The sequence below is a fragment of the Bos taurus genome, chromosome 11, assembly GCF_002263795.3.
Source record: "Bos taurus isolate L1 Dominette 01449 registration number 42190680 breed Hereford chromosome 11, ARS-UCD2.0, whole genome shotgun sequence".
Taxonomy (NCBI): Eukaryota; Metazoa; Chordata; class Mammalia; order Artiodactyla; family Bovidae; genus Bos; species Bos taurus.
In genome coordinates this window covers 37,669,349-37,684,301 of record NC_037338.1, presented here as the reverse complement: position 1 = coordinate 37,684,301, position 14,953 = coordinate 37,669,349, and the positions used below count along the sequence as shown (strand labels likewise).

The 14,953-nt window shown below is 42.2% G+C and overlaps 1 protein-coding gene across 5 annotated transcripts in view; it reads right to left on the bottom strand.

Annotated features, from left to right (window-relative positions):
- EML6 (EMAP like 6) overlaps nucleotides 1–14,953 on the bottom strand; it is a 287,468-nt gene that overhangs the window by 38,462 nt on the left and 234,053 nt on the right. For all 5 annotated transcript variants that reach the window (XR_001501286.3, XM_059891241.1, XM_059891240.1 and 2 more), the window contains 3 exons: nucleotides 12,884–13,060; nucleotides 3,200–3,401; nucleotides 2,979–3,105 (listed from right to left, as the gene is read on the bottom strand). Coding sequence is in view for 4 of the 5 variants with exons in the window: in XM_059891241.1 (XP_059747224.1) it covers nucleotides 2,979–3,105; nucleotides 3,200–3,401; nucleotides 12,884–13,060 (506 nt within the window). In the remaining variant the exon portion in view is untranslated. The remainder of the gene's footprint in view (nucleotides 1–2,978; nucleotides 3,106–3,199; nucleotides 3,402–12,883; nucleotides 13,061–14,953) is intronic.

Here is a 14,953-nt window from a genome sequence, read left to right as displayed (position 1 = left end):
CCTGGTGGCTCAAACGGTAAAGAATCTGCCTGCAATACGGAAGACCTGGGTTCAATCCCTGGGTTGGGAAGATCCTCCAGAGTAGGGCACGGCAACGCACTCCAGTATTCTGGCCTGAGAATCCCACAGACAGAGGAGCCTGGTGGGCTGCAATCCAGGGGGTCGCAAAGTGTCGGATACGACTGAGTGACTAAGCACAGAACAGCATTAAGTACTAAACTGCCTACCCCTGTATCTCACAACACCATGAAGCATTTTTTATTGTTGGTATTAAAAAAGAAATTAATTCTATGTATGCTAATCTACGACAATCTTGTGTGATGAAGAAAGTAAGTCAGCTTCAAAATTCTGGATTTTAAGACTCAAAATTTTTAGGGTCCTCTCTACCTTTACCCAGAGAAGGCAATGGCAACCCACTCCAGTTCTCTTGCCTAGAGAATCCCATGGATGGAGGAGCCTGGTAGGCTACAGTCCATGGGGTCGCTAAGAGTCAGACATGACTGAGCAACTTCACTTTCACTTTTCACTTTCGTGCATTGGAGAAAGAAATGGCAACCCACTCCAGTAATCTTGCCTGGAGAATCCCAGGGACAAAGGAGCCTGGTGGGCTGCCATCTATGGGGTCACAAAGAGTCGGACACAACTGATGCGACTTAGCAGCAGAAGCAGCAGCAGCAGCAGCTACCTTTACCTTTCTTGCCATGCTTAGTTACTCAGTTGTGTCTAACTCTTTGCCACCCTTTGGACTGTAGCCTGCCAGATTCCTCTTTCCATGGGATTTCTCAGGCGAGAATATTGGAGTGTGCTGCCGTTTCCTTCTCCAGGGGATCTTCCCGACCCAGGGATCGAACCTGCATCTCCTGTGTCTCCTGCACTGCAGGTGGATTCTTTACCCACTGAGCCAACTTTCTTACGGCTTCCTAAACTGGGCAAGTATGAGATTTTTATAGACCTGCCCAAAGAGACAGCAAGACCAAAAGAGGTTCAGGTGAACCTCACTATAGGTTAGAAACTAGCTATAGTGTTTGGATTTAGGAATGTGATTAGATTTCTATGTCTCAGTGGCCAGTCCAAATCTCAGCATGATGAATCACTAGGTTGTAGCAATCAGCCAGAAGCAACCTTGAAATAATAGCCAAGTCAACTCATTTTATAATGTTATATGCGAAATTGGAGAAGTTGGGTAATGCTTATTTTTTTTTAAGCATGCATAATTTAGGCCAAATGTTTTTTAGAGTGGATTATTTAGATGTCAGGGGAAGGGCTTCCCTGGTGGCTCAGATGGTAAAGAATCTGTCTGAAGTGCAGGAGACCAGGGTTCATCCCTGTGTTGGGAAGATTTCCTGGAGGAGGGCATGGCAACCCATTCCAGTATTCTTGCCTGGAGAATCCCCAGGGCAAGGAGCCTGGTGGGCTATAGTCCATGGGGTTGCAAAGAACTGGACATGACTGAGGGACTAAGCACAGCACATGTAGGTGGGAGGCTTATTCATGTACTATGTGCTTATGAACTTTAAAATTTTTTCTTTATTCTTAGAATTAGGTCCTTTAAAAACATTTCCTCTTTGTGGCTGCTAAAAACCATGTTGCAAGCAAAATAAATGATAATTTACAGATTATTGCAGAAAAATCTCTAAAGTTTTTAATCAAAAGAGAACTCTGACCCCCCTAGTAACATTTAACAAAGATGCTAGGGAAGAATTAGGAATTTTTTGCATCAGTTCAATCTTCTTGCCTGTAGCACACCCACCATTTATCAGGCTTATTTTAACATCTGGCACTGGACTGAAGCAGTAGGGGAAATGCTATTTTATTTCTTTGTATTTAAATTTCCACCTAATAGTAAAAGGTAATAGAACAGGTTTATTAAATATCTATTACTATTCAGAAAGCCATGAAAGTGAAAGTGTTATTTGCTCAGTTGTGCCCAACTTTTTGTGATCCCATGGACTGCAGCCCACCAGGGTCCTCTGTCCATGGGATTTTCCAGGCAAGGATACTGGAGTGATTTGCCATTTCCTTCTCCAGGGGATCTTCCCGACTCAGGGATCAAGCCCAGGTCTCCTGCAATGCAGGCAGAGTCTCTACTGACTGAGCTACCAGGGAAGCCATACTAAATGCAAAACAATTTGAATCCTATTAATAATACATCATGGAACCAGGGTTCTTGTGAACACTGAACCTATGTCAATGGAAAGAGCCCACATAGAATTCTTAAACATCTTTGAGATCCATGAAATTCTGTTTACATGCTAGAGTTTTTATTCACTCTTTATCCTCCTTAATATGAATATGGCAGATTAAGTAATTGTAGTAATTAATGAACTTTTTTAAAAAAGAAATGCTAAAGTGTTTTACCAAGACTTACAATAGCACATCAGAAAGGCACAAAATAAAAACAGAAACTCTCATTCTACACAGAGGATCCACAGCAACGAAATCACTTCGGCTAGGCCTGGAATGATCAAACAAGCCTGAACAAATCCGGGCGGGTGAAGACACAGTAAGAGAAGGCACACCAAGTAGAGGGGTGTAGTGCAGAGACTCTGGCAGAATGGAAGATTATTTTTCAGAGCCCACAAGTATTCCTCCAGGACTTTAGAAGCCTGCTTTCCCTTCTACCTCCCAGGTCAGCATGCTCCCCGCCATGAGCCATCACATTCACATTCAAGATAGGTTTGGGCTGTCCTGACAACCTCTCTAGGCAAAGGGAAGCCTGGTAGTCTCATCAAATCTCACGTCTCATCAATTCATTTTCCATAAACAACTTCTGCAAACTGTAACCCACCCTCCCCTCATATTGAAGGCTGTGGGAAACTTCCCTCAGCTCAAGCCTGTGTACAGGTGAAGACTGTGCATACACATAAATAAAGACGGGCTTAAGTAGCAACTTTGGGGGCAAAGAAAACACACTCTGGTTTCAATGAGTTTCTTGTCATCAGGCATCACGAGTGCAAGCAGACCTGGAGACAGCATACCTTTCCTCCACCGAAACTTCTTTCATTTGCTGGTGCGGTTTGGTGCCTTCCATTTCCCTGATGCTCACAGCATAGATCTTGGTGGTATAATCAATAGCCTTTTCTCTAGCGACGTCACTGTCATAGCCTCAAACGACAGAAAGACACGGGAGGAGAGTTGGCTTGCGATGGTGCAGGAAGGGGTGGAGGAAAGCAGGGTAGGCACGCGGCACTGAGCTCACCTCCATCCTCCTCCGCATCGGTGTCCGACTCCTCACTGTCCACCAACTTGCTCTCCTGGGTCCCCACAAACTCCCGCGTCCAGATCATCAGGGCCGTGTCAGCACCGCCCACGGTGAGCAGCACTGAGTCGTTGTTCAGCCATCTCACGTTGGTGACGTGGGCGCTGTGCCCCACATACTTCTTAAATCTCGCGTGCTGGCCCTGCGATGTCAGAAAACAGCGATGACCCCACTCGGACTCGGAGTCTCGTTATTCTAGTTTCTGGACTATTTCATCCATGTTATTGTCTAGAGAGGCTTCTACAGGATACAAAGGAAACAGTTCACATGAGGAGTAATTTCCCTACATTTTTCCAGAGTGTAAACTCCATGAGGGCAGGGACTAGCTCTCTTTCTTCCCTAAAACATTTCCTGCCTCACTGTAAGTTCTCAACAAATAGTCTGTGAGGAAATGAATGAAATGTAAACTATAGAACCTATTTCTGGACACCTGACAAAGTAGCCTAAGAAAGGATAAAGAGCTTGTTTCTGCCTCTCTTAGTTGTCAGACGTCTGTTCTCCACAGGTATCTAGTGTAAACCCCTGATGGTGAGTCTGGCTGACATTTGAGATCAAGTGTCTCCCAGGCCATCCCCCTCAGCGCCTTTTTTACCACAGTCCAGGTTGCGACAGACAAGCAAGGGCCTTCTTATGATCCTGGGGCAGCAAGGAAGATTTAAAAGCAAAGCAACAGTTTCTGTCACGGACACTGGAGACAATTTCTAACACTAGAAACACTCAAGTAAATTGATGTTAAAACAAAGTGAGCTCAAAGAGAAAGGAAAAAACAAAACTCCCAAAAATAAAGAACACAAACTGAAAAAATACAATAAACAGGTTGACAAGTCACCTTAAAAAACACACACACACACACACACAAAGCCAAAGTAAGCTCCTTTTAAACAAATATAACCCCCCAAAAAAGTTCCACAACTAAACAACCTTCAGGTTATATCTGAAAAAGTAAAATAAAATTAAATCCATATATATTGAACTTATTACAGTAGGTCAAACTTTTAAAAAGCCAAACATAACCAAATAAATAGAACCCAATTTATTAGTCTCTATTGAAAGCTCTTCAGAGTGGCAACCAAGCCACACCACCCTGAGAGTGAGGTGGGGAAGGCTGAGAGTGCGGTGAGAGCAGCTGTTCACGTCCGGGGAGTCCTGACAAGCAGTGAGAAGCCCAGGCTGGCACCAGAGACCAGCTTCCATTTTCAGGGCATGAGCCACAGCCTGGCAAAAATAGCTTCCGTGGGAGCACCGAGAGAGGGAGAGACTTTCCATCCTCTCAGCGACTCGCAGGGAATACCTTATGCGACGTGGGAAGCCGCATGAACTTTCTGAGGTCACGCAAGGGGCATCGGTGTCTCAGATGAAAACTTTATTCAGTCATCGACAAGAGGCTTCCAGAGAGTTTTGGACGGGCGTGCTGGGAAACCTGAAACCAGCACAGACGCATGGCAGGAAGACACGGGCAGGGCAGGACAGTACGTGACTTTGAGATACTCATGGTCAAGGTCTCTGTGTATTTGGCTGACCCCTACCTGGCAGCTGAGTGGAACTGCCCACCCCTCAGCAGAGTACGGAGTCTAGACAGACTAGGAAGCAAGCAGGCAGGCAGCATTTCTGGGAAGCCCTCCAGAGCCACTATTTGCTAGAGAAGAGGCAGAGCAAAGGAAGGGTTTCTAAGGAACCCACTGCGTGACCGTGTGAAATCCAGAAGGCATGGGAACAGAGAGGACGGTCAGAGTGGGACAGCCACGTGTCCTGCTGGTCTTCCTGCTGGAAGCGGGAAGCGACCCATTTTGATCCACTACAAATGTAAGTTGGTCTCTTGAGGAGCGGAGAAAGTGAAAGAGCTTGAGAAATCCCTCTCTCTACTCCTGCATCTAGATAGAGGAATTCAGAAGGAAAGATAATGGAAAAAAAAACACTCTAAAATGATCAGAATTAGGCTGCAGGGGAAAAGAAAGTGACACAGAGCAGAAAGAGAAAAAGGAAAAAGTTCTAAGTCACTGAAGTTGTTTAACAAAGCTGAGATTATTCCAGTAGAGATGATTCAAGGTTCTCAGAATAGGAAACCAGGTCCCTGCTCCACAGAACAATGGGAATTTAGTTACTAAAAGGTTCCAGGAAGCCAGCTGCTCCCCCAGGAGCAAGGTGTTTGGCGGTTCCCTGAGGGCCTATGGGTGGAGCCTCCTGGAGGCCTGGCACAGCTGGGTCAGATGAGCTGTCCTTTTGGGTCATCATGCCAAACTATGCACTTTTGTAACACCCATCAGGACTCAAAACCACAATCTTCCTCTTCCAGTGAGTCATGAAAGAACAGAGAATCTGAAATGTGTCTCCAGAGTGCTTGTTGCTAACTGCTTTTAAGAGGAAATTCGTAAAAATCTGATGAAAGCTATGTACCCTTTCCCCATATTTACAACATTTTACATATAGTTTCTCTGTCTGTAAAATTCTACATACAAGATTCCTCTTCGATGAATCTTTCTCTAGAGTCTTTGACATTATGAGAAGGACACTTAACAACTTGGGGGTGGATTTTTTAAAAAAGTAAACATTTACATTTAAAAAATGTAAGCAATGTGGTGGTATTTTAGCCTCTCTGATAGAGGGAAGGGGAAGAACTTGGAAAGGAAGGGAGGTTATGGGAAGCAAATGGACGGTGCTACAGGACAGCATCAGATTTCCTGGGACGTGGTTTAAGGTACTGGACAAATGGGTGGGCTCTGACAAAGCAGAGTCTATTTTATGGACTCTACTTTGGAAACAAATATGGAAACAATATGATTGTCAGGGGCCTAGTGCCCACATCAAGATTTTAAATTGTCAAAGTGCCTATGTAAGACATGGCTAGAAAAAATGCCTAGAAGAGAGACCTAGTAACTCAAAGGAAAGGAGAACAAGGAAAAGGGTTAAGAAGAAGACATGACATTAGAGTCTAACAAGTGGAACTTGAATTTTGGACAGAGAGCTGTGTGATGATAATATGGTCTTGTAGGCATCACCAAGACTTGATGACGTAGTACTCAGTGCGAGAACACTGCAACAGCATGGTGTCTTAGTTTGGTAGTTCAGTTCAGTTCAGTTCAGTTCAGTTGCTTGTCGTGTCCGACTCTTTGCAACTCCATGAACCACAGCACGCCAGGCCTCCCTGTCCGTCACCAACTCCTGGAGTTTACTCAAACCCATGTCCATTGAGTCGGTGATGCCGTCCAGCCATCTCATCCTCTGTCTTCCCCTTCTCCTCCTGCCCTCAATCTTTCCGAGCATCAGAGTCTCTTCAAATGAGTCAGCTCTTCGCATCAGGTGGCCAAAGTATTGAAGTTTCAGCTTCAACATCATTCCTTCCAATGAACATCCATGACTGATCTCCTTTAGGATGGACTGGTTGGATCTCCTTGCTGTCCAAGGGACTCTCAAGAGTCTTCTCCAACACCACAGTTCAAAAGCATCAATTCTTTGGTGCTCAGCTTTCTTTATAGTCCAACTCTCACATCCATACATGACCATTGGAAAAACCATAGCCTTGACTAGACGGACCTTTGTTGGCAAAGTAATGTCTCTGCTTTTTAATATGCTATCTAGGTTGGTCATAATTTTCCTTCCAAGGAATAAGTGTCTTTTAATTTCATGGCTGCAATCACCATCTGCAGTGATTTTGGAGCCCAGAAAAATAAAGTCAGCCACTGTTTCCCCATCTATTTGCCATGAAGTGATGGGACTGGATGCCTTGATCTTAGTTTGGTAGGGTTGCCATAAAAAAATGCCACATGTTGGGTGGCTTACACAGCAGAATTTTATTCCACACAGTTCTGCAGGCAGGGAAGTTTAAGACCAACGTGCTGGCCAATTTGACTCCTGGTGTGGGCTCTCACCCCGGCTGTGGACCCCTTATATGAGCATGGAGAAACTTTCTATCTAGGCTTTCCTCCTCAGCGTGTGTGCGCATGGGGAGGGTGAGTGAGCTCATTGGTATCTCTTCTTATAAGGACACTAATCTTATTGGATCAGAGACTCATGTTTATGACCTCACTTAACCTTATTTATTTCTGTAAATGCCCTCTCTACATATCCAGTCATATTGGATGTTAGGGATTTAACATAGGAAGTTTAGTGGGGACAAAAACATTCAGTCCATAACAGACTGTGTGTGTGTGGCCAACACACCCAGAGCATTGGAGGAGTGTGACTATACATCTAGAAATGTTCTCCAGCTTGGGTCCATGAAATTCGGAAGGAAAGAGTACCAGGAAAATCAGATGAAAAAAAAGGAGAGAAGTGATACTATCAAAGTGGTTTATATTTGACTGGTTTTCAAATGCTTTTAAATTATGAAACTTCTTCTTCAATCAAATCTTACACAGTAGAACTCAAGAATAAAAAGGTAAATAATTCCATTTAAAATAGTGGACAAAAGATTTATACAAACACTTCACAAATGGCCAATTAGCAAACAAAAAATGCTCAGCATGATTGATCACCAGGGAAACGTAAGTTACAAACACAGTAAGATCACACTATCTACTCCTCAAGACAGCTAACCTTTATAAGTCTGACAACGTCAAATTGGCAACTAGAAACCTGACATTTTTGGTGAGAACATAAAATGATACAACCGTTTTGGAAAAAGATCTGGCAGTTTCTTATACCTGTGGCAGATTCATTTTGATATTTGGCAAAACTAATACAATTATGTAAAGTTTAAAAATAAAATAAAATTAAAAAAAAAAAGATAAACACATTTCCCCCAATAACACAGAAATTCCACTCCCACACATTTACTTAAAAGAAAGAAAAAAAAATATGTCCACATAGATTTGTCCAAAAATTTTCACTGCAACTTCATTATAACCAAACACAGGAGAAGCATGTGTCTACTGATGGCTGGGTGGATAAACAAACTTTGCTATATCCGCACAGTGGAATTCTCCTCAGCTATAAAAAGGAAAGGACAGGATTATTGAGAGTTGGACATGACTTAGCAACTAAAACAACAACAACATTGTTACACACAACATGAAGAAATCTCAGAAACATTACCTGAGGGAAAGAAGCCAGAAATAAACCGTTCCTAATTGATCATTTGATTTATACGAAGTTCTGAAACAGGGAAAGCTAATCTATGGTAACAAAAACAAAAACAACATTGGAATCGTTTTTTCATCTGAGAGTGGAGCGGGGTTGGAGAGTGCCCCAGAAGTTAGCATGGGGGGACTTCCTGGGATAATGATACTCTTCTATATTTTGATAGGTGTCTGGATTACAAGATGCTTGCTCCTTGGAAGAAAAGTTATGGCCAACCTAGACAGCATATTGAAAAGCAGAGACATTACTTTGCCAACAAAGGTCCATCTAGTCAAAGCTATGGTTTTTCCAGTAGTCATGTATGGATGTGAGAGTTGGACTATAAAGAAAGCTGAGAGCCGAAGAATTGATGCTTTTGAACTGTGGTGTTGGAGAAGACTCTTGAGAGTCCCTTGGACTGCAAGGAGATCCAACCAGTCCATTCTGAAGGAGATCAGCCCTGAATATTCATTGGAAGGACTGATGTTGCAGCTGAAACTCCAATACTTTGGCCACCTGATGCGAAGAACTGACTCACTTGAAAAGACCCTGATGCTGGGAAAGACTTAAGGTGGGAGGAGAAGGGGACGACAGAGGATGAGATGGTTGGATGGCATCACCGACTCAATGGACATGAGTTTGAGTAAACTCCGGGAGTTGGTGATGGACAGGGAGGCCAGGCGTGCTGCAGTCCATGGGGTCACAAAGAGTAGGACACGACTGAGCGAAGGAACTGACTGACTGACTTGGATAATTCAGGTGTAAGTGTTTGTCAAAGTTCATCAAAAGGAACCTTAAAATTGGTGCATCTCAACTATACATAAAATTTACTTAAAAAAAAAATGAACTCTAGGTAATGACATGTAAATTGAAACAATTAGGGGTAAGTATCCTGATGTCAACAATTTACTTCAAATCACAAAATCTAAGTGGTGGGTTTCTAGGAGTTCACTCTATTATTCTTTCAGCTTTCCTGTATGCTTGAAAATTTTCACAACAATATCTTGGGGAAAATCTTACATAGAAGCTCAGCGTACAAAAGGCAAAAACATAGAGTGTCTCTGGAGAAGGAGGGGAACCGCGCCCCTCCAGTTGCCCCCCAACCCTTGTTTCCTGGGGTTGTCCCTAAGGAGCCTTCTGGAACTCCAGGAGTTGGAGGAACACACCTCAAAATTACTGCAGGAGACAGCCTTCCTGGTCACACTAGGGATGTGGGTGACGAGCTCCCAAGATGAACAATAAATCTGGCTCAGGAGCACGATGCAATAGTATCGTGAGGATTTCAGGTATCTAAACACCTGCCCAGACCTCAGTCCACTAAAACCAGGGCAGCACTAACTTGACTTGTCCTGCTGGCAGTCTCATTTCAAAAAATGTAGAAGTAGCAAGGAAAACTGCTACACAGAACTGGACTCTTATCAAATAGAAAGGGCTGGTAGGTGGTAGTAACATAAATCACTGGGAGAAGGCTACCAAGTGGCTTCTTGATGGTCAATGAAAGGAGCACAGGGCATAATCAGAAGTGTATATTAGAAAAGGCTCCCCAAAATGATAATCTGAGGAGACATTAACAAATGAAGAAGGAAAGAAGGCATCTAAAGAAACCAAAGTGGCTGAAGAGGGAGTTGATGTATTCAGGTTTTAAATGTACAAGTAACAGAAGCAGGAGCAAATAACCAGGGATGAACACAAAAATATTCTACAGACAACTTTAGTACAGTTTCAAGAATGCAAAAATGAAAAGCTAAGACATCTGGAAAGGATTTTAAAGATATATTTAGGGCTAGAAGAAAAAGAGAAAAGTTAGGAACACTGCTTACATCAGATGGCTTAATATGAACAGGGAGCAGATTTAATGATCACCTCTATTAAAGGGGATGCTCCCCAAACCAGAGAGGTCCAAACAGAGCTCATGTCCTTGAGCGCAGACACCTTCAAATGTAATTACAGAAATAAGGTCAGTAATGGTTGAGAGTTTGGAAGCCAGAAGAAGTGGCATCCAAAAAAAAAGTTCCCAGATCCAAAAGGGAAAACACGTAGGCTCTGGCACATGCTGACTCATGAGTTGATGCAATCCCTGGAAGATTCTAGGGTGAATTATTACACAGAAGGTTGATAAGCACTTGGAAAAGTAATGATGACTAGGCAACAACAGGGGTTCACAGTGAACTAATTGCATATCTTTTATGGGTTGGTTTGTTTAGGAGAGATTAAAAATACCAGAGACATAATCTGGCTTTCAGCAAGATATTTGCTAAGTTTTAATGATATCTTATCAGACTAGAGATAGAAATATGAGCTCCATGATGGCATGGTCAGTTCAGTTCAGTCGCTCAGTCGTGTCCGACTCTTTGCGACCCCATGAATCGCAGCATGCCAGGCCTCCCTGTCCATCACCAACTCCATGGTCAGACATATTTAAATGCCTGTTACTAGGCATCACTGACTCGATGGACATGAGTTTGAGTGAACTCTGGAAGTTGGTGATGGACAGGGAGGCCTGGCGTGCTGCAATCCATGGGGTCGCAAAGAGTCGGACATGACTGAGTGACTGAACTGAACTGAACATGTGTGTATTAAGTAACAGAATGCCAAATTGAATGGGGGCTCTTGGTGGTGGTATTTGGTTGTTCTAGTCTTTTTTTTTTCTTCTATGATTTGTAACTCACACTCCTGAAATCAGAGAACAGTGTGATGCTGAAAGGGAAAGTAAATACTTTGGAACGGTATTTCAAAGATGTTGATAGGTTGAAACATAAACAAGATATGTTTGTGTGGGAAAATAAACAAAATAAATCTTATTTGGTACAAATACAAAGCTGTGTACTCATATTTTAGAAGATCAGTTGTGTAAGTCTAAGAGGGGGGATAACCTTACCATTTTGAGGAATAATATCTATGATTCAACTGTTTGGTATGGCAGCCAAAAGAGCTGATGCCATCTTTGTTTGATTAAATACAGAAATAAAATCAAAACAAGAAGAGTCCTACTGAGATGAACCCTGAGCTGATTAGTCTGCATCTGAAGCACTTTTTTTTTTTTTAATTTTTATTTTATATTGGAGTTCAGTTGATTAACAATGTTGTGTTAGTTTTAGGTTAGTACAGCCACTATGGAGAACAATATGGAGGTTCCTTAAGGAACTAAAAATAGAGCTACCGTATGATTCAACAACCTCACTCCTTGGCATATATCCGAAGAAAAATATGGCTTGAAAGTAAGCGTGCACCCCAGTGTTCATTGCAGCGCTATTTCCAATAGCAAAGACATGGAAACAACTTAAGCGGCCATCAACAGACGATGGACAAGGAAGATGTGGCTCATATATACAATGGCATTTTACTCAGCCATTGCAGAGAATGAAATAATGCCATTTGCAGCAACCTGGATGGACCTGAATTTGGTCCTAGAGGAGTTACTTTGAAATGGAATTGAAATGGGTAAGGGAGATTAAGAGTTACAAAATAAATGAGTCATGAGGATGGAATGAGCAGAGTGGGAATACAGTCAATAATAACATAATATCTGAACTAACACAGCGTTGTAAGTCAACTATACTTCAAAACAAACAAGTAAATAAACTCTTGGAAAAAGAGACCAATTTGTAGTTATCGAAGTGAGGGGTGTGGGGGGACTAGATAAAGGCAGTCAAAAGTTACAAACTTCCAGTTAGAAGATAAATAAACATCAGGGATGCAGTATTATGCTAATCCTTCTACATATTAAAATGAAAGCTGTTAATAGAATAAATCCCAAGAGTTCTCATCACAAGAAAAAACATTGCTTTTTCTGTTGTTTTGTCACTGTTTAGATGACAGATGTTCACTAAACTTATGGTGATAATCATTTCATAAGGTATGTAAGTCAAATCATTAAGTACACCTTAAACTTATAGAGTGCTGCATGTCCGTTATATCTCAATAAAACTAAAAGAAGAAACAACACAGAATTTAATGGAATTGATAAAACAGAGGAGGAGACAGCTAGACACCTTGTTACTGAAGGAACTGGATGTTTAGACTGGAGAAAATGAGACTTCAGGGGGTCAAATACAATCTTCCCACGCAAGAAGGCTGTCAGAAGACTGGACTTATTCAACAACAATTCAGAAGGTAGAACTTTGGCTAAAGGAAAACAAAAATCAGCTCTACCTAGGGCAAAGCATTTTACCAATGGAGTGATTTAAAAATGAATTGCACTACCTTGTACAGTAGTGAATTCTTCATCTCCAGAAGTAGGCTAGTAAAAGTGCCAGTCCAAGTTGTACAGAAAATTCTTACTTTGCAGTTCGTGAGATGTTGGACTTGATGTGCACTGACAGACCTTCAGGGAAGAATTCTACACCACGAGACTCTGACTCAAACTAGTATACATAAGGTCACCAAGGTTTCTATGGGCATAAACAACCATGATGTAGACAACTGTACAACTGCAAATGTAAATAACTGTAGATAACAATGTTGATTACTTATTCCTTTGATATTTAAAAATCCACTTAAATACAATAGATAGTTTGGGGGTTATTATTTGAAACTAAGCAAATACATATAGTAAACATGCAATATTACCTTGACAGGATACGAGAAAAGCTTAATGAAACCAAAATCATCTCCTGTGGCTAAGAGGGAACAGTCTTTGGTGAGGCTGGCAGCATTTACATCAGTCACATCGCTGTGCACTGGCCAGATGCCCTCACAGGTGGGCCCCAGCACACAGGTCCACGTGTCCCACTCTATCTTCTCAATCTTGAAAAGAAGGAAAATTAATATATTTCGTACAACCCAGAGATCTTTTTGTTTGATTTAAAAGAAACAAACTGAGATGGAATAGTTCTAAATGATGACTTTGCTAACACCGGGTATTTTGTATGCTGCAGTGCCTAAAATCCTCAGCTGCATTTTTAAAGTGGCATATATATTGTCTCGATAAATCAACACTGCAGTCAAACCTCCATATACGCTCCCCTAGATAAAATGAACACGTCTGAATTGTGGACACCTGACAATAACAAAGGTTTTTAATTCTCACCTAGATATTTATTATCGTGTATGCCATAAGCTGGGGCTTCCCTGGTGGCTCAGACAGAAAAGAATCTGCCTGCAATGTGGGAGACCCAGGGTTGATCCCTGGGCTGGGAAGATCCCCTGCAGAAAGGAATGGCTACCCACTGCAGTATTCTTGCCTAGAGAATTCCATGGACAAAGGAGCCTGGCAGGCTATAGCCCATGGGGTCGCAAAGAGTCATGAAATTAAAAGACACGGAATTGTGAAATTAAAAGTCATGAAATTAAAAGAGCCATGAAATTAAAAGACCCTTGCACCTTGAAAGGAAAGCTATGACAAACCTAGACAGAGCATTAAAAAGCAAAGACATCACTTTGCTGACAAGGTCGATATAGTCAAAGATATAGTTTTTCCATTAGTCACATATGGAGGTGAGAGTTGGACCATAACAAAGGCTGAGTGCTGAAGAATTGGTGATTTTGAACTGTGGTGCTGGAGAAGATTCTTGAGAGTCCCTTGGACAGTAAGGATATCAAACCAGTCAATCCTAAAGGAAATCAGTCCTGAATATTCATGTGAAGGACTGATGCTGAAGCTCCAATACACTGACCACCCGATGCGAAGAACTGACTCATTAGAAAAGACCCTGATGCTGGCAAAGACTGACGGCAAAAGGAGAAGAGGGTGACAGAGGATGAGATGGTTGGATGGCATTGCTGACTCAATGGACATGAGTTTGAGCAAACTCTGGGAGATAGTGAAGGACAGGGAAGCCTGGTGTGCTGGAGTCCATGGGGTCACAAAGAGTCAGACATGACTTAGCCACTGAACAAACATCAAAATGCCATCAGGGTTTCTCAGCATCAGCTCTATTGACATTCCAAGCTAGATAATTACGTGCGTTCAGGGGCTGTCCTGCCCATTCAGCAGCATCCCTGTCCTTGACCCACTGGATGCCAGTAGCACCACCTCCCCAGGCTGTCCCCAGACATTGTCAAATATCCCTGGGAGAGAGGGCAAATTGACCTCAACTGAGAATCACTGAGCTAGATTGATCAATGGGGCTGATCATTTAGCAAAGTATTTTAAAAAGGCACAGGACAGAACTTTTTAAAGGACTGCTTCCTTGAAGGAAAGAGCAATAAGATTCTACAGCTAGCTTAGTATTCTTTATGCTCTAGAGAGACCATCTTAAAAACTGGAAGAGATGTTCATACTCTATTGCGTGAATATGCATTTTATCCTTTAAAACTGTTTTATCTGAAATTCATGGACAGGAAGATTCACAATTCAAATATTTTAATTCTGACAAAATCAAGGCTTTTCTTTCCTTTTTTAAAAAATAAAACAATAACAGTACCACCACCACTGTGGATTAGACTTTCCCAGGGGAATATGATTTTATTTACTTTCATTCAAGACCTCCTAGTGTACCTTATCAGTACAGTTTCTATGCACAAGCACTTTGAAGCACTGTTTAAAAAGCTATAAAAACTCATTAGAGAGCTGTAGCTAAAATGAAAGACCAGATTGCTCCCTGTGGATCTGGAAGCTGCTTCGCACATTGTTAATGTACCTCACCTTCCATTTCTGTAGTTTTCTGCTTGGCACCACTGCCTGCGAGGGAAATGACA